Below are 25,325 nucleotides of genomic sequence, written 5' to 3'. Positions count from 1 at the left end.
AGGGAGAGTAGGATGGTGTCCACCTCTCTCCTGGGTAGTGGAGTAAAAATTCATCCAGAAATCCTTGCTGACTGGGGTGAATAGCAAGGCTTACATGGTTCTCTCCTTGGTGGAGGAGAGTGGTTCTCGTATATATTGCATTTGTATTCTCATATAGTGTAGGTCGTTAATAGAACTAATTTTTAAGCATGCTATATAAATACTTATATACATTTATTTTCATCAGTGTAGAATGAAGACAAAGACATCAAGGTGAAATACCAAAGGACAATAAAGGTTTCGATTTCCACAAAGAGTAAATATTTTCTAACACTGCACGGAGCTGCTTTCGCCATTGAGGCTGAGCTCTCGTGTGTAAATAACATTTACGGAATCTATAGTATTTCTTCAGCTTTACGTTGCCATCTGCCCAAAGTCCCTCGTCGTGCCCCAGAGAATGAAGCAGGGAAGGGAGATGAGGCCGAGCTAATGGAATGGATCAGTTTTGTACCAAGCACAAGGCTTACCACTGAGTGATGAAGTGAAGAAACTGCTCGGAGAATTCCCCAACTGGGAGAACCGGCGAATCCTGTGGAATAGAAAGGAAACAGTCAGGAAGCCGAGCAAGAAACACTGAAAACACAGCAATCCGAGTTCACCCATCTAAATGCAAAATAACCCAGTGAGGGGTGGAAACAACAGGCCACATATTGTTCCCTGCGTACGGTAAAACATTATAATTCAGAAACCCAAGTACATCCACTTCCTACTCCATGCTTCACTCTACGTTAGATCGCATCATAATGTAGTGTACAGTGGTTCAACAATTGTTATGGTGGTGCCGTTCAAAACAGTCAATAAAACAGAGAGGGCTTTTAGAGTCAAAATACCGATGCCAAATGTTCAACCTTTATGGTTTTTTTCAATTTTTTTCCTTATAAATTAGGGCTGAAGAAAGTAGCACAGCTAAGCTCTGCTTTTAAAGAACGAGTTGCATACAGTCATTAACATTCCTTCTGATACATAGGTTGTCTCCCTCAGATTCCTTACACGAACCTTCTGGATCTGACACATTCAGTCACTGGTGCCAGTGGGGACAACAAGCAAATTCCAGTCGTAGATCCACAAGGCTTTACAGTAAATAACACAGCAGGTCCATATACAGAGTCACAAGCAACAGTGACGTTAGTGCCACCTTTTTCTCAAGGATCCCCCACAGAGTATAAGCCAATGGTGCAGATGGAAGAACCAAAAAACATAAGTAAACTAGTCTCCTTCACGTTAGGAGACAGGAAGGCAACAAGAAATCAGCAGGAGACTGTAGATCCAACTCTGCAACCACATCGACCATTTCCAACTCCTGGACCAATGCCAATCTGGTTTCCACACAGGTCATAGCACAGAGTTGGTTCTAACGCACATTGTCGATGATGCATTGAGAATGCTGGACCACAATGAGTCGTGCCTACTGATCCTTCTTGACCTCTCGTCAGCATCTGACACAACCTAATTGACCCCCTGGAACATAGGATGGGGTTTTCTGGGCCTGTGATTGATTGGTTCTCTACGTCCTCCTGAATAGAACCCAGAGCTTCAAGGTGAACCAATCCCTGTCCCATCCGGCACCGTTAACGCTGGGGGTTCCCCAAGGTTCAGCATTCTCTCCCATGATCTTTAACTTGTTCATGGAACAGAAATGGTGAAATCATCCAGCATTCACTATCACATGTATGCGGACGATACTCAACTTTACCTGAAGATCGCCTCCCCTGGGGATAACCAGTCCCTCAACTCGGTCCTGCTGGAAACACAAAGCTGGCTGACACGTAACCACCTGAAACTAAATGCACTAAAAACAGAATTCCTCCTAATATCACCCCATAAGAAATATATGATCATTGAACAATGGTTGAATCAGCTTATTGCTTTTAACTGCAGACCCCACCTTGTGGGCTTGGCATCCACGCTTGGTATTATACTAGACAAAAGTCTGAACATGAAAAAGCACATCAGTTCCCTTTACCAAAGGAGCGAACTTCCAATTCAGCATCTTAAGGAGGCTCAAACCCTTTCTCCCGGCTCATGACCCAAAGGTTGCATTGCAAGCATTGGTGATCCCAAAGCTGGACTATGGAAGTGCACTGCTCTGTGGCATGCCTAGAATGGAAATGGCTCCCCTTAGGGCAACCATTAATGCTGCAGCTAGGTTAGTAACGGGCACTAAAAAATTCAACCACATATCTCCGGACCTGCTGGCCCTGAAATGGCTCCCATATGAAGCTTCAATACAGCTGAAAATTGCATGCATGACACACAAAGCCATCCACCTCAAGACCCTGATGTACCTCGCACAGAAACTGGAGCTCTAAGAGCCTCCAGAAGTGCCAGCACCCTCTTACTCAAACCACAAAAATTCAAGACAAAAAAGACCTACAATCGAGCATTCTCAGGTCTGGCGCCAAGGATCTGGAACTCTTTTCCGACTGAAGTCAGGGTGATCCCTTCCACTGTCCTCTTCAAAAGAGAAGTTAAAGGGATCTTGATGAAGAAATATCTGCCTCAGACTGCCTTCCCCACTTGACTCCGGGGCTATCAATGCTGTTTTATGGCCGAGCGGCTGGGCTCACAAGAATGTCAGACATTTTAAATCTATGTACGTTTCGCTATGTTGAATATATTTGTTCGCATGTACACTCTTTCTGCACACTCTGTAAAGCGCTCTGATACCCTCGGTGGTCATGTTCACACTATATAAAACTTTGAAACTAAAAAAATAAAAGTAGGTCTATCTTAAGGAACGTTACCAAACGAAAGTACATTGTCCTAATGGGGACTCATTCCCAGACATTTTTTAAATGAGTGTCTGAAAGGAAGTGGGCTGAGGATCAAGTAAAAGTAGCCTTAGATGAAGGAAAGGTGAAGCACTGTTCTACTCAAATATGCTCTACCATTCATTTCCACACAGCAGCTGCTTGATAAATTGTCTGAATTGGAAATATTCTTAGGAGAACAAAAGTGTCTCCCTTCTCTTCAATGGAATGGGCCCAGCACTCCTCAAGAGGATCTTACCAGAAAGAGACAGACACCTGGAGAGTGTTAGTTTCTTTACAGCTTCATTAGCTTGTGGCCTACTTAGCTCATTAAAAGATTGCTTCTTGTGTGACTGTTCGGGACCTGCAGGGTTGACTAAATTATAGTCTTTTGATATCCTATGTTGACACTGTTTATAGCAGATTGAGAAAGGGAGAAGCGTCAGAATGACTAGAGTTACTGTCTTTCATACTATGCTTAGAGTTATGTGGTAGGGTAAATTTACGATGGCTGTGATGTGTGTGGAGGTGCCATGGCTAGAGTCCTCCATCTGAGTCTGGAAGTGCATCTTAAGTGCTAAGTGGTAGCGAGTACTTCCAATATTGGGTGACAAGGTATATCTTACAGATGGTATGGAGTAGTTATTAGATCTCATCTCATTATGATGAGATCATTGCATGGCTATGTTGGGCAGAGGTCTCCAACATTGGAGGTGTACCTATGTCTGTCTTCTGGGATCAACTGCTTATTTTAACATCTCCTTCTGGGGGAACTAATCAATCAAGGTTAAATTGCTCATCCAAAGTTTGTAATAATACAATATTTGTAGATTGGCCGCCATTCTAGAGGTAGCTAATCATCAGTGGGAGAGGTGTGGCGCCGCGGCCAGGTGACTGACTCCGGAATCTGGGGATCACCGTTCTATCCCCGGGGCCGGCGGCATATTTGCCAGCACCATGTGACTCTGGGCAATAGCTTGCTTAATCTTCCCGATGGCCCCCAGCACCTAGAGACCCTAACGGGTGATGGTTTGCGCTTTACAAATGTGGATTATTATTATTAATCTGTGAATGCAGTAGCCTAGAGCCCAGGTAAGAACCTTTCTAGGATGAGGAAGGAGAAAGAATGGTGACAGGGAATTACTCTTAACAAACAAAACTCTGGAACTGGCATTGGTTAGAAGTATGGTTTGATCCTCTGTATTACTTTGACTTTAGTTTAAATCACAAAGGGTGGAGATGACAAAACCCTTCTTGCTGAAGTGACTGCCACTAACCCTCAAACAGAAGTGATTCCCATTAACAGCGCTGTATGCCATATGAGGAGCATGCAACCCCATGCGGAAGATCAGCACATGGTTAAGGTCCGAATCGTGTTCCGAAGACCCTCTAAGAATCTACCTGCTACAGGTTGTTCAGATGAGAAAATGCAATAAGAAATTGAATATTTCATTGTCCCTAAAATGAGTCCTTTCTCTGGAAGAAAAACTGCAAATGGTTATGTCTTGTTAAACTGTATTTACCACATGCCAACATTAGACTTCCTGGTGCTGAAGTAAAAAACTGTATTGAATAAAGAAACGGATGGTTAAAACAAAAAAAGTTTTTTGTTTCTTTCTAAAGGAAAGATAATTGGAAAAAATTGAAAATGTTAGTGGAGATTGTTCTGTAACATGCAAGCAAACACTAAGAAGCTGCATCCACACAGTCTAACTTTATGAATTTTAGGACCTTGCAACAAGAAAAACTTAAGAGGAATGAAGAGTCCTTCTCTGGATGTAACAGTTAAGTCTTCGGGCCATAATCATGGAAGACCACCAATGTAGAGCTTGGTGTACATTGTAGAATAGCAGAGGTGTACAATGCAAATTGTAGGATATGTATCTACACCACCTGAACTAGTTCTAGTGCCTTACTTTGGCAGAGATGTTGCAGACACTGACCATCGGCAAGAATAGACTACCCTCCTCGATGGTCTTCTGGCTGTTAGAAGGACCACCATCACCTGTGATGGAAACTCATGAGTAGATAGGAACAGTATCTCAATATTCAAGCACTAAGGGCCTGATTGAAATTTTGGCACGACTGGTCCCGCCGTCGCTTTTTCAGCAACCTTCCTGCCCACTCGATTTAGATGTTGGATGGTCACTGGAGGGAAGACCGCCACAGTCCTGCCGCCTCCGCCCGAATCCTTCTCCAGCTGCCACGGACTCCGCGTTAACAGCCACAGTCCGGGTCCTTTCTTAACCTCTTCGATGCTCATGACGGCTCCCGGCCGTTATGAGTCACGGTGGGCGTGTGCTGATGACAGCCGGGAGCCGTCAAGACCACGCCCAAAATCGGAATGTTCAGCACTGCGGAGGAATTCGCGCCGCAGTGATGAGGTTAACTGCTACTACTTGACGCGCAGCGCTCAGCTACCCCGTTGTCGCCGGAATCTAAGGTAGGCCTTTGTGTTGGGTGTGGATATACATTCATTAGTGTGCGTATGGTATTGGCGTGCAATGCTATATGTAAAGAAAATGGGCAGTACACATTACCTACATGTACATTTTGACAGATTCACAACATATATGTGTATTGAGATGCAAATAGTAGTACTTAACTGTTTCCACACCACCATGGAATCATTCGGTCAGGACTCCGCCGCCAGGACACCACTAACACAACGGAACGGAACATTTAAATTGGCTTGGGGCCATCCTGCAGGCATGACTGAGTACTTTTAGACAACAGAGAAGTCCGCCGCTGCAGCGGTCTCCTGTCTATTGCAGCAATATTTAAATGTGGCAGGCGGACTGCCGTCAGACGGTGTACTTGGAACCCCAGCCATGGTGGTAGTCCCACCAAGACCTAAATCAGTCCTCCAGCTTGAGTATGTGAAGCTGCCATCCCTGTGTTGTGACAAACGGTTTAACACTGTGAAAGAGATCATGTAGATCTGGGTAAAAAAGCAAATATGCTGTTGATAGACTAATTGCTTTGTCTATCAACCAGCTTTACATGATCATTGCTTCTTCACAAAGGGGTTAGATGCTACTTCTTCGTTAAGTGGTATATCATAGAGTAGTTCTCAATCAAAAATCCAACTTATCTTCCTTGTAACTACAGAAGGAAAGGTCTCAATGCATGTTACACCACTTTTGGATCTAGGTGGTTCATGTGAAAAATCCTCGAGTGAGAGGGAAACAAGGCATGGCTTATCATGCACCCCAGCCCTGAAAACCTGAATCGATCCCACTCTGAAAAGCTCCGCTTCCAGCATGTTCATACTACCACTGAAGCATGGATGACATAAGATCAGTACCACCTTCTGTCAAATGAAATGATTAGACTGATGACAGCGTCCATTGAAAAGCCTCCAATTTAAGCGTGTGGAAGAGACCAGATGTAAGTCGCTATCAGTCCCAGAAGACGCAGAAGTGATCTGGCTGTTTAGATTTGGTTTGTTGAAAGACTGCGGCGATCATTTGGCAAATATGGTAGACACTTTCTGGAGGTGGAAACACTTGATGCAAGCACATCTTTAATTGATCCCATAAACTGGAGTCTATCAAAGTGTGTTACAGACAGCTTCACCTTGTTAATCAGAAACCACTTGCTGTGCAAAAGGGAGAGGAATGCACACTATGATGTAAGAGATCAGTAGAGGACTGCACAGCCAGACGTCCAGATAATGGTTTCCATTTATGACCAAGATGAGTCACTACCACTTCCACTTTGTGGATGCTGGAGTGAGCCCAAAGGAGAGAACCACAAATTTAAAAATCTTACGCCCGATTACAAATCTCAGGTATTTTCTTTTACCTTTGGAAACTGGTATATAGAAGTATGCATCTTTGAGTGTTTAAGGAGATCAACAGTAGTATAGCTGGATTGCTGAAACAAAATTATGTAGTGATAACTTTAATTTCAATTTTTTAGGACGTTGTCTAAAAAATGTAAGTCCAAAATTGTATGTAAATCTCCTCTTTGTAATCGGAATGTATCTGTGGTGTTAATTCTCTCTATTTTGAAGTAGACATTGATTGCGTTCATCAGAATGAAAAGGAAATATGTTCATCTCCAAGTTCCTCTTCCCTGACAACAGCCATGACTATAACTGGTCATCACGCTCAGAGGTCTGTGTAATGCAGGAGGACTAGAATTGTCGCAATCTTCCGCTTCCAGATCCTCTTCCCTATAAAGGCAGAGTATTGCTGGAGGAGGCTGAACCTGCTGCCTGGCCTATTAAATCGGTGACCGTAGCGCTGAAATTGTCTGATATAACAGACTAAATCAGTGATAAAGCCCTTGCAGTCAATCAGCTCCTATAAAATTTGACTGAGTGATCTTCTTTCTTCCCAAAACAGTCTCTTTCCTTCAAAAGACATTTTGACAAATTGATTCGGATCTCCTCATAGAAACCTCACCTAAGAGTGGCACTTATGCCAATGAACCTTGCTACTGCATCCATTACATTCAAGACCATTCACTTGTATTGTTTAACTGAGCTCTTTGCTACTTCGTCCTGAAGGATTACTTCTCATTTGTTCTGTCAACCGGGTGCGGGAAGCACTAGGTCCTCGGATGAAGCGAGTGTACCTAGTCATAAAAAATGTGTACATCCAACAAGAGCACTATTAGCTCTTCCCAGCCGCACAGGCGTTATTTCCTTAGTATAAGTAGTATAAGTACAATCGCACTCTTGGTTCTACTGATCTGAAACCATACATTCAAATGAACAAATATAAGTAAAAAAGGAGTGCTTAGGAAGTCCAAAAAAAAATAACAAATGTATTTAAATTAACTCAATACAATGTCAGTCCAAATTCATATTACAATTGTGCAACTTCTTTCAGGTCCAGCCAATGCACAAAAATTGCTTGGGAAGCCAAGTAAGTATTATTCCAAATTTGGCTTGATGTAGTGATCATTCAAACACAGAGATTCTTCTCATAGATTTCAAATTCAGGAGCCAAAGCATGATATTTCAAAGCAAACTGCAACAGCAGCCGAGCTAACAACACATTTCGTCTCTAACAGGGACTTCATAGAAAAATTATTGTTCTCCACTCTTTTAGTTACGCTTTTCTCGATAAAGATATCCCATAAAAATGCTGGCGGCGATAAGTATTAGTGTAAATGGGATTTGGCGCCTTATACTTAATATAGCAGGTTCCACTGGGGATACATTCACTCTACGCCTGCATGTTTATGGGGTATCTTTATCCAGAAAAGTGTCACTAAGAGAGAGAAGAACAATAATTTTGCTAATCCCCGATGAAGTCTCTGTTAGGGACGAAATGCATTGGCTGGACTGCTGTTGGATTTTGTAAATAAGTTTGCTTTTAAATATCATCCCATAGCTGCTTGGCTCCTACATTATATTGAAATCAATGAGAAGAACCTCATACTTAAATGTTTGGAATAAGAATATGGACTGACATTGTACTGAGTTAATTTGGGGCGTGGCTTGGACGCCGATCGGGATGGCGGCGTGAGCTCGCAGCTCCGCGCGGAATCCCGCTATTTCTCCTGTTTTTCGGGACCCTAGGCGACCCGGAGACGACGCTCCTGCCCTCTGAAGTGTAAGGGGACAGCTGGGCGTAATCGGAGAGTCGCTGGGGGACTGCTGGCCCCGAGGAGATCGAGAGAAGAGGCGGCCGAGGTGTAGCCCAGGGTGTGAAGAAAATGGCGGCGAGGTGGTCGGACGGTCCCGAACTTCAGCCCTGAGTCCGGATGTCGCCAAGTAGCAAGGGACCCTGCACCCGGCTGCCCGACGCACTGAGATTGGCGGCGCGACGTCCTGAGACCAGGGGACGCTGACCCGATCCACCCAGAAGATCGGGGGCCCTTGTTTGCCACCGCCCTAAGACTCATCCTTCCCCCCGCAGGCCAAAGGGGGGGGACGGGACGGAGCTCGTCCGCCTGGCCATTGTTCCTGAGAACGTAGGCGGGGACATAGCACTGCCCGGTGCCCGGTGGCCGGCACGGACCCACGGGCGTACTCGCAGCACGGGTGACCGGACTTGTGACGCAGCGCCCTGACATGGCGGCGATCGGAGGGCCGATGCCCGGGAGCCGCGAGGGGGACTTGGCGACATCGACTCGGCTGAGTGAGAGTCCCTCCCCGGAGCTTGATCAGGAACAGCGGCTGAACCGGCGTTTGGATGCCATCCTTGAGGCGATCACCTCCACTAAGGAGGCATTGCACAATGACATTGCCCAAGTAGCCACGGGCCTGGGGCTGCTACGCGCGGATCACGCGAAGCTGGCGGATCGGGTCAAGGATCATGACCAACTGTTGCTGGACCTGAAGCCATCGGTGGTGACCGCGGAGCACAGGATCACGGACATTTTGGCCCGACTGGACACACTGGAGCGGAGGGCGGAGGATGCTGAAGGCCGCAATAGGCGGAACAACGTGCGGGTCGTAGGCCTGCCGGAAAGGATTGAGGGGGAGGATGCGGTGGCCTACATGGAGAACTGGTTTCGCACTGTGGTGGCGCCGGAGGGGCTTACTCCATTTTTCACTCTGGAGCGAGCCCACCGGGTGCCCGCTCGCCCGCCGGGGCTTGGCCGCCCCCCCCGACCGATGGTGGTGCGGCTCCTCCACTACAAGGACCGAGATCTCCTCATCCAGCGGGCCAGGATGTCGGGCCCTTATGAGGTGGAGAACAGCAAGGTAACGATCTTCCCGGATTATACGCAGGCGGTCCAGAAGGACAGGGCATCGTTCCTTGCTGTGAAGAAGGAGCTCAGGGAGGAAGGCATCCAGTACTCCTTGCTCTACCCGGCCAAGCTGCGGATTATTATGGATGGCTCCACGCACTTTTTCCAGACTCCGGACGAAGTTTGGCAATGGCTTGAGTCGTATAGAGCGGGAACGGACAGATCGCACCAAAGTCGGCGAGACCAACCCAAGCAGCCCTGGGTGCGGCAGTCACAACGCATCAGATCCCGCAACAGGCGCCAGCGGGAGAAGCGGGAGGCTCAAATGGCGGCGGAGAAGAGGGATGCACTCGCAGCGACGGCGGCCATTACAGGGTCGCAACAGAACAGTGAACGGGCCGAAACGGACTCGGGAGGGGAAGGCAGCAGAACAGGAGAGGAACTTTCGGAGGCAGAGAGCCAGAAGGGGCCGATAGTGACCCCACAGACTTCGGATGTTGTTTTCTGCGGCTGAGATAGAACTGGGACTAGATCGGGACTTCATGGTAGGGTGATATCCTGTTGCTGGGGGGCGGGTTGCCGGGAAGGGGAGCTGTGTGTTTTGGAGGGGATGAAGTGCGGGACGCGGGCTCCGCTAGCTGGGGTCGGCGGCGACTCACCCCCCTTAGGCCCTTAAGGCCGACTGTGGTGGAGACCACAGGGTAAGTGTGTGTGAAGTTGGATCAAGGTTTGGATGGGGGCGGCCATTGGGTTCGTGTGCTCTGTCCTGGGGAGTGGGGTTTGGGGAATGTTTCAGTTTTGGGACTGTTTGGGGGGGGGGCAACTGCATTGGGGGGGCCGTGGACCGTTGTTATTTGATTCGGACTATACGGAGTTGGAATGGGGACATTACCTAACTTGAAATGCCTAACGTGGAATGTCCGGGGGCTGCGGACTATGGTGAAACGTCACAAAGTACATGCATACCTGGTACGCAGGGGGGTTCAGATTGCTATGCTCCAGGAGACTCATCTCACTAAAAAAGAGTGCGCTGCCTTGCAGAAAAGATGGCGGGGCCAGGTCTTTGGCACCACTTACTCAGCGTATGCCAGGGGGGTCTTGAACTGGGTGAGGGTGGGGATACCCTTTCAAGTGCTGAATCAAGTAGTAGATCCGGATGGCAGGTTTGTAGCGGTGGAGGGGAGGTTATATGGACGGGATGTGGTTTTCTGTTGTGTTTATGCACCGAACACTGACCAAGGCCGATACTTTGATAGCCTCTCGGGGTCCTTGGCCTCTTTCCTGGCGGGTCCGATAGTGCTAGGGGGGGACCTCAACTCAATTACGGATGTTGCTCTGGATAGGTCCCATCCCCCCCTAGTAGACTCTCCTGTGCGCAGGCTGGCCGCGCACAGGAAGGACTGGCAAGAACGATGGGGGTTGCTGGATGTCTGGAGGGAGAGGCACAGGGGAACCAGGGACTATTCCTTCTATTCCGCTCTCCATGATCTACATGTCAGGATCGATTCGGTGCTTTGCGGGGGTTCCCTAGCCCCATTGATTACCCATGCGGAGTACCTGGCTAGGACTATATCCGATCATAACCCCCTATTGGTGCATATTCAGTGGCAGAGGGAGCGCTCAGTGATACCAACATGGCGGCTTCGGCCGGAGACGCTAGAGGATTCTGTGTTTGACGATGCGGTCCGGCAAGGCATTGATAGCTATTTCGGTGTGAATGAAGGCACGGCTTCGAGTAGATCTACTGAGTGGGATGCAATGAAAGTGGTGGTGAGAGGGGTGTGTTTGGGCAGGTTCTCGAATGCTCGTACGACTGTGCTGAATGACCTAATGAAAGCGGAGGAAACTTTGAGGGACTTGGAGCGCCGCAGGCCGGCTAGGCCAGGTCTGCAGGCCCAGTTGTTGGAGGCGAAGGAAGTGGTAGCCGCGGAGACGGAACGTTTGAGATGTTATGACTATAGGCAGTACATTATCAGGGCACACGCAGAAAGGGACAAGGTGGGTACCCTCTTGGCCAGACTAGCTAACCCGGAACTTAGGGGCTGCCCGATTCTCAGCATTAATAATGCGCAGGGAGAGATGGTGTACTCCCAGGCAGCTGTATTGGACCGCTTCAGGGGATATTATGAGGAACTGTACCGGAGTCAGCTGGGAGTGGGGGTTCAGGACATCGCGGAGTACCTTGGGGAGAGGCCGCTTCCGGTCCTGGACGAGGAAGACGCGAGGGAACTGGGTGGCCCGATCACGCTTACGGAAATTCGGGTGGCCATCAAACATATGGCCCGTAACAAGACGCCCGGGGTGGACGGACTGCCAATCGAGTTCTATCAACACTATGTGGACATCCTGGCGCCCAGGCTGCTGGTGGTGTACACGGAAGCCTTCGAGAAGGGGGCATTGCCTGGGTCCATGAGGGAGGCCTTGATAGTACCGCTCCTCAAGCCTGGCCGGGATGCCGCGGACGTGAGGTCTTATCGCCCGCTATCCATGCTGACGGTGGACTATAAGATCCTGAGCCGCATCCTAGCCACCAGACTGGCCCCGCATATGACAGGCCTGGTGCACAGGGACCAGGCCGGGTTTATACCCACGAGGAGCACGGCGATGAATATCCGCCGCCTGGTGGGAATAATGGACGCCATCTTGGATGGGGAGGGAGTGCCGGCGGTTCTGTCCCTGGACATCGAGAAGGCCTTCGATAGCTTGGAATGGCCTTTCCTGGATGGAGTGCTGGAGAGGTTTGGCATGGGCGACGGGTTTCGAAGGTGGACGAGGGTCTTATATACCTCGGCGACGGCGAGAGTACGATTGGGCGGCCTGGTGTCTGCGGCGTAACCGGTGGGCAGGGGAACACGACAGGGATGCTCTCTCTCCCCTCTGTTGTTTGCCCTGGCGATAGAACCCTTGGCGGTCCATGCGAGGTCGGGCGACCGATACGCGGGGATTGTGAGTGATGGGCTATGGCATTATATATCGCTCTATGCGGATGACTTGCTCCTGTACCTAGCTGACACCTCGGGGGCATTGGTTGGAGCGATGGATCTGTTGACTGAGTTCGGCCGGCTGTCGGGCCTTAAGGTCAATTGGGCGAAGACTTGCGTGTTTCCGCTGAGAGCGGGATCGCCAACCCCTAGCAGCGATTTGGGTGTGGTATGGGAACCCTCTTGCATCACCTACTTGGGTGTCCGCATTTACCACTCGGCTGCGGACCTTTTGGAGGGTAACATTGGCCGCTGTGTCCGGGCGCTGCGGGGCAGCTTGTCTTTCTGGTCGACCCTCCCGCTGACAGTCCTGGGCAGGATAGCACTGTTGAAAATGATGGCGCTCCCCCGCTTCCTCTATTATTTCCGTACGCTGCCTACCTGGATTCCCCAGGGGGTGTTTAGGGAACTGCGGTCGATGATAACTGGCTTTCTATGGGGGCATGGCCGCCGCAGAATAGCCCTGAGCACGCTACTTCGCCCCAAGTTGGAAGGGGGCATGGCCGTGCCCGACCTAGAGCTGTACTATCTAGCGGCGCAGTTGCCGGTCCTTACGCAGAACGTAGCCAGGGTGTTCCGGGGACCGGAGGAAGATCGGGATCGGGGAATACAGCGCCACGTGCTGTCCTACATCATCATGCAGCAGCGGCTCGAGTTACGGGCCCTCACCATGGAAGAGCGGACGCTCCGGCTGTGCTGGCAGAGGAGCCTTCGGAGAGCGAGGGCATCGCGGCCTTATGCCCCGGAGATCCCGCTCGGGATGTTGACGGCGTTGCCGCACGGAGGAGATTGGTCCCCGTTGTTGGATTGGGAGGAGGCAGGGTTGCAGGTGGTGGGCGACTTGTACATAGATGGGGCTTTGGCACCGTTCGAGGTGCTCCGGGACCAGTTCGGACTGCCTGAGGGGGGCTTCCTCCTACATGCGGCAGTTGTGGCTGCCGTACAAAAGCACTGGAAAGAGGGGCTCTTGGAACCCGCGACGACTATGGCATGCCAATATGTGGTAATGGCGGCTGGCACATTCAAAGCTGTGACGTGCCTCCATAATAGGATGCTGAACGAAGGGCTGGAACCACTCCACGGGCTCAAAGCTAAATGGGAGGCGAGCGTTGGCCGGCCCATACCGGATACGGCATGGGGCCATATCCTGCGACGCACGTGGAAGGGCACTAGGAACGCGCGCTTTCAGCAGGTCCACTTCTATGTGCTCCATAGGGCCTATTTAACTCCTGAGAAACTACAGCGGTACTTTCGGGTGCCGGATGCCTGTTGCCCCCGGTGTTCGTCCCTAGGGGCGGACATGGACCACTTGTTTTGGGGGTGTCCACAACTGGGGACCTATTGGGCGGAGGTAGGGGAACTCCTGAATGAAGTGACTGACAGGGAGGTAGAATTCGACATGGCGGCGTGCCTATTGCTCTGGTTCCCGCACACTAAGCACACCAAGGTGACAAGTAAATTCATAGACCTGGGTCTGATATTGGCACAGAGGGAAATATCGTGGCACTGGAAGTCCAGGGGAGGTCCCTCACTGCGTAGATGGAAGAATGAGTTGCTGCGGTGGTCTGACTGCGAGAGTGTGCTCCGGATGAAGCAAGCAGTAAAGTTGGGGAATGAGAAGGCACTGGATGCGGCGCGTGCATGGGAGTTAGTGGTACAGGCTTTGCGTGATTCTTTGGTTGAGGATGAGGAAGGCGAGAACTAAGCCGCTGGACACCGCGGGGCGAACACAGAAGTATGGTATTATGCGCTGTAGTGGACCCATCCAATTCGATAGGGCGAAGCACACACCTTAGCAGTTGCCAGGGGAGGGGGGGCCTTGGGGGGGTTGGTTGTAGGGGGTTAGGGGAGGGCCGGAAGCCATTGGAGGGTTGCTTGTTAGGGCCTTGGACCTATTGGGATGGTGGGCATTGAGTGGGGGGTAGACTGGCTGGGTGGAACCAGGTGCGAAGGCCCATATAGCCTAGGGCAGGCCCCGGCACGAGCGATTTCATTGATTATCACGGAGATGGCTGACGGGTATGTTGTTGTGGGTGGGGGGGTAAAAGCAGATACACAAAACGACCTTCCGCCAGGGTCCCAATGGGACGTACACTGTGATGTGTTCCTTTTGAGCGATGTAATATGCCGCCCGGCCTCCGGGATGCGGGCTGAATGGCTGTGTACGACTGTGAACTATCATTGGACGGGGGGAGCCCTCAAGTGTACTGGCTGTTTAATTGTATCCTGTGGTTTATAACTCTGCAATAAAAATATAATTTAAAATAAAAATAAAAAATAAAAAATAAAAATTGTACTGAGTTAATTTAAATTTAGATTCACATTTATTGGACTTCCTAAGCACTCCCTTGTTACGTAAATTGTTTCATGAAAAATGCAGTTTTGGGTGCCTTCACAGGAAGGCTCCAGAGTTCCGAAACCCTATTGCCTAACACACCTAGCGATTTGATTTATTTGTCCAGAGACACATTAGGTAAAAGTATTCTCCTTAAATTTCACCAATGAAGCTTGTACTGCTAAGCTATCTGGGGTCAGATGGGATTACAAAAAGAGTTGGGTCAGAAGGAGTTGACGTATTTTTTCTGGACACATTCCAGAACATCACCAAAGTGGAGTGCAATATTTCCCTTACTTTTTGAATGGCATCCATCAAGGCTTCACTGAATCTCAAAATTGCCTCAGTTGGCTGTTTGCCACATACAGTGAAAAGATTTTACCTAGATTAGACTCTTGTATAATTGAACATTCACAAGTCTCCAATGCCTTCTTAATAACAGGTGAGAATGTGACTGCTCAGTGGAAGAGGCAAGAATGTGGAAAACCTAAACCAGACACCCAGGATATATCACATAAAGGTCAATGGCAGCCGCGGTCCTTGAAGGTAACAGCGGTAGGGCCACTTGGGGGGGATTTCGAGGGAAAATTAATTATTTATTTCATTTTCCCTCTGCATCGTTCCTCGATATCCCCCAACGCAGCCCCACCGCTGTTACCTGCACGGACCGCGGCTGGTCAATGGTAATAAGTATTCGTGCTTATGTGGTCCAATCGACAAGTAGGCACCACCTTTCTAAGTACAGACCCTTTGACAGACAATTTACCGTACCATAACATGGTTGTGGGAAAGAGGGGTGTCTGTTACTAAAGCAAGATGAGCACTGCCATGCATAAAAGGTTTAAAGTGGCGTAAAAGATTTATGAATGCTAAACATTGACTATTAGGGTGAGTGCACTAAGTAAATACAAAGAGCTGTAAACTTTGCTTGCAATACGGACATTAGTTCCGATATTAAATCAGGTGTACTAACAATATGTGGCTACTTACGATTTGCCTAGAATGCTGCATGGTTATTTGCAAATACATGCAGAATAAAGAAAGCGAGTCTGCTGACTATTAGTTTAAACTAGAGAATCAGTGTAAAATCATTACGTAATCATGACTTCTGGATCCCACTGAGACTGGTGTTGATTGTGCTAGGACTGATGACTATGTGATTGTTAAACACCTGCATCTTTTACTAAGCAATCTTTTTTGCCAGTACTTAGCATAAACTTTTATTTCCCCCTGTCATCGTTAGCGGCAGAGAGATTTAACTATCAGATCTATGCCAGGTATGAAGACCACAGATGAGCATGAATGCTATCGAGGTAGCCTGAGTAAAAGGCCACAAGACTGGTGATCTATCTGTGGTTCAGGGCATTTCCCCACCTCTTCATGTGGGAAGAAAAAGTTATTCTTTCAGTGAAGTCACCTTTACTACCATAAACTGAACTTAACATGAACAAATAAAGATGCTGTCACTGTTTGGAGCCCTGTTGTTGCTGTCCAAAGACCTTAAAACTTGCAGAAATACAATGCGGACTCTCTCACCCCTTCTGGCCATGTTTGAAGCGAAGGAGCTCCATTAATATATATAGTACAGGATAGTGGTATTAATCATAGGGAATGCGCCCCTGGAAATATTCACTGAATCATTTTTCCGGTACTAGTATTTCTGTGTTGCTAAAAGGAGGAGAGAACCACCCACCTCTCCTAATTTTTGCGGCCTAGGCTGCAACACAAACATACATAAGATTCCCAAGCACACGACAATTGTATAATGTAGCAGTAGTACAGTAAGTTACTGTGGAGATGAAATCTTGACACAAAATGAATGCGATTCTTCAGTCTTTTTAATTCTTTGTCTTGATCCTTCTTTAATGTAAGATACTGTGACTGTTCCAAAGCCCAAATGCCAACACCTGTTCTCTGTATATTTCTACATACGACTTTTACAAGGCTTAGAAGGCTTCTTTTAGTGCTTATTAGCATGTGATGATACTTACGACCCACACGATCCTCAAGCGTTGTTCTTTGTCCGATTGGTGTGGCCAACTTCCAATTCTAAAGCTCGAGGACGTCGGCGTGGGAGTCATAGACGACAGAACCTGCATTCTACTCTGCACTACTGCGCTCTAGCCCACTCTACTCTGCACCAATTCACTCACCACTCTACTACACACCACTGTACTCTACTTCAGTATACTCTGCAACACTGCATGCTCTACCACTCTACTTTATGTCACTCTTTGCCACTGAACTCTGCATCGCTCCATTCTACGCCACTACACGCTTCGCCAATCCACTCTATGCCACTATACTACCGGCTTTACCAATGCGTGTTTATTTTTATTTTTCCCATGATCTTATTAAAACTGGTTATACTGATTTTCCACTATGAATATTGTTGGGAAATACTAGCATACATCAACACATTTTAATAAATGTGCTGCAAAGAAATGGTACCTAAAGGTTTAAAGTAGTTTAGTGAAATGTTTTTGCATTTTTTTTGGTGAACATTTTATTTTGAAAGCAAAGGATCCTCAATCTTTCAAGCTTCTGCAAATATCTGCATCTAATCAGAAGCATTCTGGGAGCATTATACATAGCCTCATATTGCTAAACACTGAAAAAGTGTGTACACATTGTTATACTGGAACCACTGTCTGTGCAGTCTGGGCTAACTGTATTTACTTAGAGCGCTCACCCTAATAATGAAGACTTTGCAGTAATGAACCATAAATACAAGTTTGAACAGCATTAAAAACATGGACACAAATATTACCTTAAATACAAGCAATGTCTTTCCCTGATCCATAATGTGGTACTGTAAACTGGCAGCCAATGGGTTTGTGGTGTAGGGGGTTGGGCCTACTCCTCAGTAGGACAAAATACACATAAAAATGTGTTGTCCTTGACCCCAAACAATATGTCCCAGGCATCTGGCTATAGGCATTCTAATCACTACTCTACTCTGAACCACAACACTCTATGCTAATGTAATGTAATGAATGTAATGATGTCTTGTAAAGCGCCTATGCTACTGAAGTATACTCCACTATAAGCCACTGCAATCAATGCTGCACCAATAAACTATGCCACTGCACTCTAACCTGCACCACTCCACTCTAAAACAATCTACGCTATGCCACTGCCCTCTACGCTATGCCACTGTACTCTATACCACTGCACTCTATGCCAATTCACTCTACACCACTTTACTCAAAACACCAATGCACTGTGTCCACTGTAGCTACCCCAACTACTTTGTACCTCTGCACTTACACCACATTTTACTGAATGCCACTGCATACTACGTCCGCCTGCACCATTGCTCTCTACATCACTGTACTCTATACCACTGTATTCTACTCTACATCACTGTAACGCACGTCACTGCTCTCTGCACCACTCTATGACACTGCACTCTGACACTACTCTGCATGACTGCACTCAACGCTACTGCACTCTGTGCCACTTTACCGCAATCTACATCAGTGCATTCTCCGCCATTGAACTCAATGCCACTGCACCACTTACTCTATACCAATGCACTCTACATCACTCTACTCTGTATTGCTTCACTCTCCACTCTATTCCACTCTACTCTACCCTGCACCACTCCACTCTATGCCACTTCACTTTACGTCACTATACTCTGAAACACTGCTATCGCCACCATTGAACTCTATGCCACTCTACTCTGCATTGCATTTACATTCTACACCACTGTGCTCTACGTCAGTCAGTCCACTCAAATCTACTCTGCACCACTGCACTCTAGGACACTCTGCTCTATACCACTGCAATCCACACCACTTCACTCTACTCTGAAACGATCTAATCTATGCCACAGAAGTATGTGCTACTCTATTCCACTCTGCACTACTCCACACTACACCAGTCTATTCTACACCGCTATACTCTATGCCACTGCACTCTACACCAATTTAATCAGATCCAGTAAACTCCACGCCATTGCACTCTAGGCCAATCTACTGTGCACCATTGCACTCTACAACATTGCACTCAGCCACTTTACTCTGCATCACACTACACCAATGCACTCTATGCCACTCTACACAACTGCACTCTATGACACTCTACCCTGAAGCACTACATTCTCCGCCAGTGAACTCTATACCACGCTACTCTATGCCACTGCACTCTACACCACTCTACTGCACTCTAAGCCACTCTAATCTACTGTGCACCACTGCACTCTATAACACTGCACTCAACACAACTTCACTATACCCCTCTCTACTCTATACTCTGCACCTCTCTACTCTATGCCAGTGCAATGTACCCCACTCTACTATGCACCACTGCACTCTACACCACGCTACGCTATTCCACTCTGCAGCACTGCACTCTATGCCACTTGCTCTATACCACTCCACTCTATCCTGCACCACTCCACTCTACACCACTTCACTCTATTCTGAAACAATCTAATCTATGCCACAGCGCTCTATGCCACTGTACTCTACTGCACAACAATGCAATCAATGCTGCGCTACTCTACATCACTCTATTGTATGTCACTGTGCTCTAGCCTGCGCCATTCCACTCTGAAACAATCTACTCCACGCCACTGCACTCTATGCAACTACACTCTACACCACTGCCCTCTAGGCCCTGCAGTCTACCCTATGCCATTGTACTCTAAACCACTACAACCTACGCCAATGAACTTTACACCACTTTACTCAAAACCATTGCACCCTACACCACTACACCTATGCCAACTACTTTGCACCACTGCACTTTTTGTAACTATTCTCTACAATATTCTACTCTATGCCACTGCGCTACTTCACTTTACACCATTGAACTCTATGCCACTGCACTCTACGCCACTCTTTTCTACTCTGAACCACTCTACTCTATGTCACTCCTCTCTGCACCACTCTACGACCCTGCATTCTGACACCGTACTCTACATGACTGCACTCTATGCCACGGCACTCTACTCTGCACCACTCAACTCTACACCAATCTACACCACTGCTCACGCCACCGCACTCTACACTACTCTACATCTATGCACTCTACCCTGCACTACTTCACTCTATGCCACTTCACAATGCCACTCTACTCCGCTCTGCGCCACTTCACGCTGTTGCACTCTACCCCACTGCAATCTACTCTGCACCGCTTTCTACTCTATGCCACTGCACTATACGCTTGCAACTCATCACTGCACTCTACGCCAATGCACTCAACACTACTTTATTCAGAACCAATCTACTCTGCACCACTGTATTTTATGACACTCAACTCTATGATGCTTTACTCGATTAATCTCTGCCCCACTGACACTCTACTCCACTCTATGCCATTCCCCTCTGCAGCACTCTACTCCACTCTATGCCATTCAACGATACCACTTCACTCTACGCAACTCCCTCTATGCCACTCTGTGCCAATTTACTCCACTCTATTCTATGACACTCCACTCTACTCCACTTCACTCTATACCACTCCACTCTGACAATTTACTCTGCTCTATGCCGCTCTACTCAACACTGTACTCCACTCTATGCAACACCCTCTACGCTACTCCACTCTGCTCTACAGAACTCCATGACAGTCTATGCCACTCCAATCTATTCATCTTTGACACAGTACTCCACTCTACAGCACTCAACGCTATGCCCTTCCACTTTGACACTACTTCCTCCACGACACACCAGAACACTGTACACTACTCTATGACACTCCTCTCCATGACACTCAACTCTACTGTACGCCACTCCATAACACTCCACTCTGCTCCAATTACGACACTCCACATCACTCTACTTTACCCCACTGACTTTTAGCCACGCTGAACAGCACCCACTTTAGTGTACAATATTGTTAAAAGATATTGGCAAAGTCAATAGCCCTTGCATATATGCCAACCCTCTTGATTCAGACGGGCGACTACAGATTTAAAGACTGATCTCCCGCCTTCAAATTTCTGCATGCAGAAAGTGGAAAGCCGATTGCTGAATGATCTGCTGGTGACAAGCCAGCATGAACTAAGAAATGGTCTTGTCTGACTGACCTGGAGTATGCACTGCCAGTGACAACAGACCTGATTCAGGCAGGAGACTCGATTTGTAAAGCCCCACACAACTTTATTTTAGGTATATACTGCCTAAAATGGCCTCTGCCGCCACGCCAGCCAATGAAGAAAATAAATTAATCAGATTTTTGGCACGATCTCTCTCTTGGCAGTTTCATAATGTTGGCAAGTATGCGTTTGCTTAGGCGAGACGTAGTGTTTTTTCAAATGCTTGTTTTTATCTATCACTACTACTCGCATCAGAATGTATCTACACACACGACTTTACTTAACTGCATACATTACCACACATAACGCAAACTTTCTATTCTGTAAACACACAAACCATCACAAATGCCTTTCCTTTTTGTACGCATGTACTGGTCACACAAAATACCAGTGTTTTCTCATTAGTACAAAGGCCACGACCTTTCCTTTACACACTAACAGCACAGTTATTTTACCCGCACATAATTACATTTTTTTAAAAAACGAACCCTTGCAAATCACAACAGTATTTCCTTACTGACTCACACTGCAGCCCTTTTTCATTTTACAGAAAAAAAGGGATCCAAGATTGGTAGACATTTACAGAAAGGGAATAAGACGATGGGCACTGGCAGACGAATAGAATGATGGCACAGAAACAGGAAACCGAGGCATTAATGATTGTTTAAGTAACAAATAAACGGTTTCGTAATTAACAAAGAGTGGAGTAATTACTCGTAGTCTGTCTTCGGATTCGCACGCTGAAAAACCGTATGTGTATCCCAGCACAAAGGATTGTGGGAAGTGACACACTGAGGCTCCCCATTGGGTAATCAGCGTTTCCATCTGCTGCGTGGCAGGATAGGCCTGCTGCGACTGCACGGAATGGCGGGCATCACCATGAAAACCCCCTGCCTCGCCGCTTTCTTCCCAGCTACTTGGATTGTATTCAATCTTCATCAAACGTTGCTGTCCCAAAGTCTCTCAACACCTCGGGGTGCAGAATTGCTATTTCTGCCGCAGGTCAGTCAGGTAGTCAATGGATACCCACACAATGTCAGATAATTTGCAAACTATTGTTTTAATTGATACACTAACAAAGTAGATCTGTACGCCCAAAGCAATTTGCTGCTGTGTATAAACAGATTGCAAAGGAAGCCAGCGCGCCCAAGTACCCAAGTTCCAGTCTGAGCACCGAATAGGGTGACCAACTGGCATGGGTCCAAATTCAGGACGGTGAGTATAAAAATCCAGGACAAAGGGTCAAAATTCAGGACATAAATTTAAGACAGGAGGTCAAAATTCGGGACAAAAGGTAAGTTTTACAGACACATCAGAGGAGGTCGCGCAATAGTATATTATTAAGTCCATCCACATCCAAACATATTTAACCATTTGCAAACCTATCTATCATGTATCCTTCCATCAATCAGTTCACTCATCCATTCCTCCATCCATCCTTTCACTCATTCATTATCCATCCATCCTTTCACCCTATCCATCGGTACACTCATCCATCCACTCACTCATCCATCCATCCAGCCTTTTAGCCTTTCACCGATCCAGCAATCCTTTCACTTACTCAACCCAGTCACTCATCCTTCCACCCATTCACCCTTTCAGTCATCCATCCATCCTACCTTTCTCCCTCCATCGACCCTTTCACTTAGCCATCGTTCCTTCCACCCATCCATCTACTCATCCACTCATGAATCCATCCATTGACCCTATCAGTCATCCATCCACCCTTTCACTCCTTCACTCATCTATCCACCCTTTTGTCCATCTACCCTCCCTTTCACTCACTCATCCATCCTTACATCCACCCTTTCACTCATTGGTCCATCCATTCACCCTTTCACTTATCAATTCATAAATCCATCCATCATTTTACGTATCCATTCACCCATTCACTTGCCCATCATCCACCCTTTAACTCATCCCTCCATCCTTTCACTCACCCATCCACCCTTTTACCAATCCTTCTAGCCTTCCACCCATATATCTATCTTTTTACATTTTGTCTTATCCATCCTTCTACACTCATCTATCCATCCTTTCTCTCATTATCTATCCATTCACCCTCTCATTCATCTGTTATCCCTTTATCTAATCTATCCCGCCATCCCACCCACCCATCCCTTCACTTATTCACTCACCCCCATTTTGATTTTAATTATGAACTGAGCCTTTGTCTGCAGAGTTGCAGACAGAAGAGGCCCATCAAGAACGTCACCCTTGCTCTAGGCACGATGCGATGATCTCTGGAGTTGCGACGATCTCCAGGACGACGATGCGCGGACCAGCGGTGATCTCTCTCTCCCAGCTCCTCGATGCGATGGCTTCTGCGACGACACTCGCAGCGACTTGATGTGGTCCGCAAGCAAGCGATGCGGCGATCTCACCCAGCAACGACAGGCTCTGCGACGACACTCACAGTGATGGTAATCTTCCTGCACCGGTCTGGTGCGTCCCGCAAACAAAGGATGCGACTGCTCTGGCAGCGGCAACAGGCGCTGCGACGATCTCGACCTTTGTAGCGGCTGGAATTTCCTCGCACTGTCGCACATGTACAACTTCTAGAGGCACCACACATGGGCAACACACTCCAGGAAGGACAGAACTCTGTCAGTAGAGTTCAGGGAAGCTGGGGGTGAAGTCCTTTTGTTCCTGGGACTTCAGAACAGGGAGCCAGCTCTTCTCAGGCCCTTGGAGATTCCTTCAAGACAGGGGACACAGCACAAAGCAAAGTCCTTCCCCTCTCCTTGGCAGCAAAGCAACAGCAGGTCAGTCCAGCAGAGCAACAGCAGGACAGTCTTCCTTCTTCAGTTTCAGCTTCCTCCTTGGCAGAGGTTCCTTCTTGATTCCAAGATGAATTAATTTTCTGTTGTCAAGGGTCCTGTACTTATACCCCTAAAAGTTTTTTTTCTATTTGTGCAAGTGGGCCCTGAGCCCGGCCTGAACCAGTTCTGGGTGTTCCTTTAGCACTTTGTTTTCCTGGCTTCTCCTTTCCTTTCAGAGTGAGGGGCAGGGCTGTCAGCCGCCCAGCAGGAGGTGGAGCCAGCATTGTGGAAGGCAGGCACAACCCTATTCAGGCCCAGGTGCTATCTCCTCCCACCACTCAAGTTGCAAATGCAGTCATTCAGTCCAGGGCTGACCCAACCAGCCTCCTGAGGGCTCCCCAGCCTCTGTCACTCTCAAACCAGACAGTCAATTCACAAACAGGCCAAGGCACATAGAAAGGTCAGACAAGAGAACAGCAACTTTCTAAAAGTGCTGTTCTCAAACACAGGAGTTTAAAACCACCTTTCCTGAAAGATGTGTTATTAAATTCTGAGTTCAGGGATACCAGACCTTTATGTCCTACCTCGCTCCTATGGGAAGATATGCTGGTAGCAACTGTAGCCAGCATTCCCCATGATAGCCTGTAGGCAAGGTAGCCTTACAATAGTGAAAAACGAAAATGGCTGCCATTCACTACCAGAGCATGTCACCTGCACTAGTACATGCTCTACCTCTCACATACCCTGCACCCTGCCCAGGGGGTACCCTGGCCTTCCATAGGGGTGACCAATGTGCACAGAAAGGGAAGGGTTAGGCCTGGACAGTGGGGACACTGACCAGGAGGACATGGCAGTTCACAGACTGCACACAGGCCTGAGACACCATTTTAGGGCTACTCATGTGGGTGGCACAATCAGTGCTGCAGGACCACTAGTAGCATTTGTCATCACCAGCCCTGGCACACCCAGTGCACTTTACTAGGGACTAATTGGTAATAAAAATATGCCAATCAAAATAACAATTTACATAGGGAGCACTTACACTCTGACACTGATTAGCAGTGGCAAAGTGTTCAAAGCATCTAAACCAGCAATAACGAAATCCAGCACAGCATCAAAAATACAGGAGGTAGAGGCAAAAAGATAGGGGGAAACCATGCCAAGGATGCCAGGTCTAACAATAATGTACCACATAACTGGTATTTTGCGTCGTCTGTCATTGCATCCATATAACACAACAAGTAGCGTTACACCTGCAACAAGCCAGAACTATTGGCGTTGTCAATGGTTGCTAGTTGCATAAAATAATAAAGCAGCAATCATGTCTTCCTTTAATATTGAAAATGCAGCAGTTCTAAAATGGTGAGACTGTCACCCGAAACCAATCTTCATTCAATAGTATAATGCTTTATTCTATAGACTCAATATATTTAAAAAAACAAACAGGAATTAGCTTTTTAAACACGTTGTGTTCCTTACAGAAACTTTATCATGGTAAAATTTATTGTCGAAGTGCCAAAAACACATATCACATGGCAGTTCCTAGACATTTGAACTATAAAAAAATCTTCATCATTCCATTGAGTCTCATCAGAATCTGTTGTTTTTTCTAGAGGTGTGAACAAGTGCGTGAACCGCTGGATTAGATGCTTTCACTACAGAGGATCAAACCAGAGATGCCAACAATGATTACAAGTTTATTCAGCAACCTGTGCATTTAGATAATTAAAGTGGCACTCTATTGGGAATCACCCA

The 25,325-nt window shown here is 47.5% G+C and overlaps 1 protein-coding gene across 1 annotated transcript in view; it reads right to left on the bottom strand.

Moving 5' to 3' along the window:
* The window catches only part of MAP2K5 (mitogen-activated protein kinase kinase 5), a 1,222,966-nt gene that overhangs the window by 58,218 nt on the left and 1,139,423 nt on the right, over positions 1 to 25,325 (bottom strand). Inside the window, exon 20 of the mRNA XM_086958012.1 lies at positions 507 to 568. Within this exon, the coding sequence (XP_086814138.1) occupies positions 507 to 568 (62 nt within the window). The remainder of the gene's footprint in view (positions 1 to 506; positions 569 to 25,325) is intronic.

Source organism: Lissotriton vulgaris, chromosome 2_1 (genome assembly GCF_964263255.1).
Source record: "Lissotriton vulgaris chromosome 2_1, aLisVul1.2, whole genome shotgun sequence".
NCBI lineage: Eukaryota > Metazoa > Chordata > Amphibia > Caudata > Salamandridae > Lissotriton > Lissotriton vulgaris.
The sequence above is the reverse complement of the archived record's forward strand: the minus strand, read 5'-3'. Positions and strand labels throughout refer to the sequence as shown.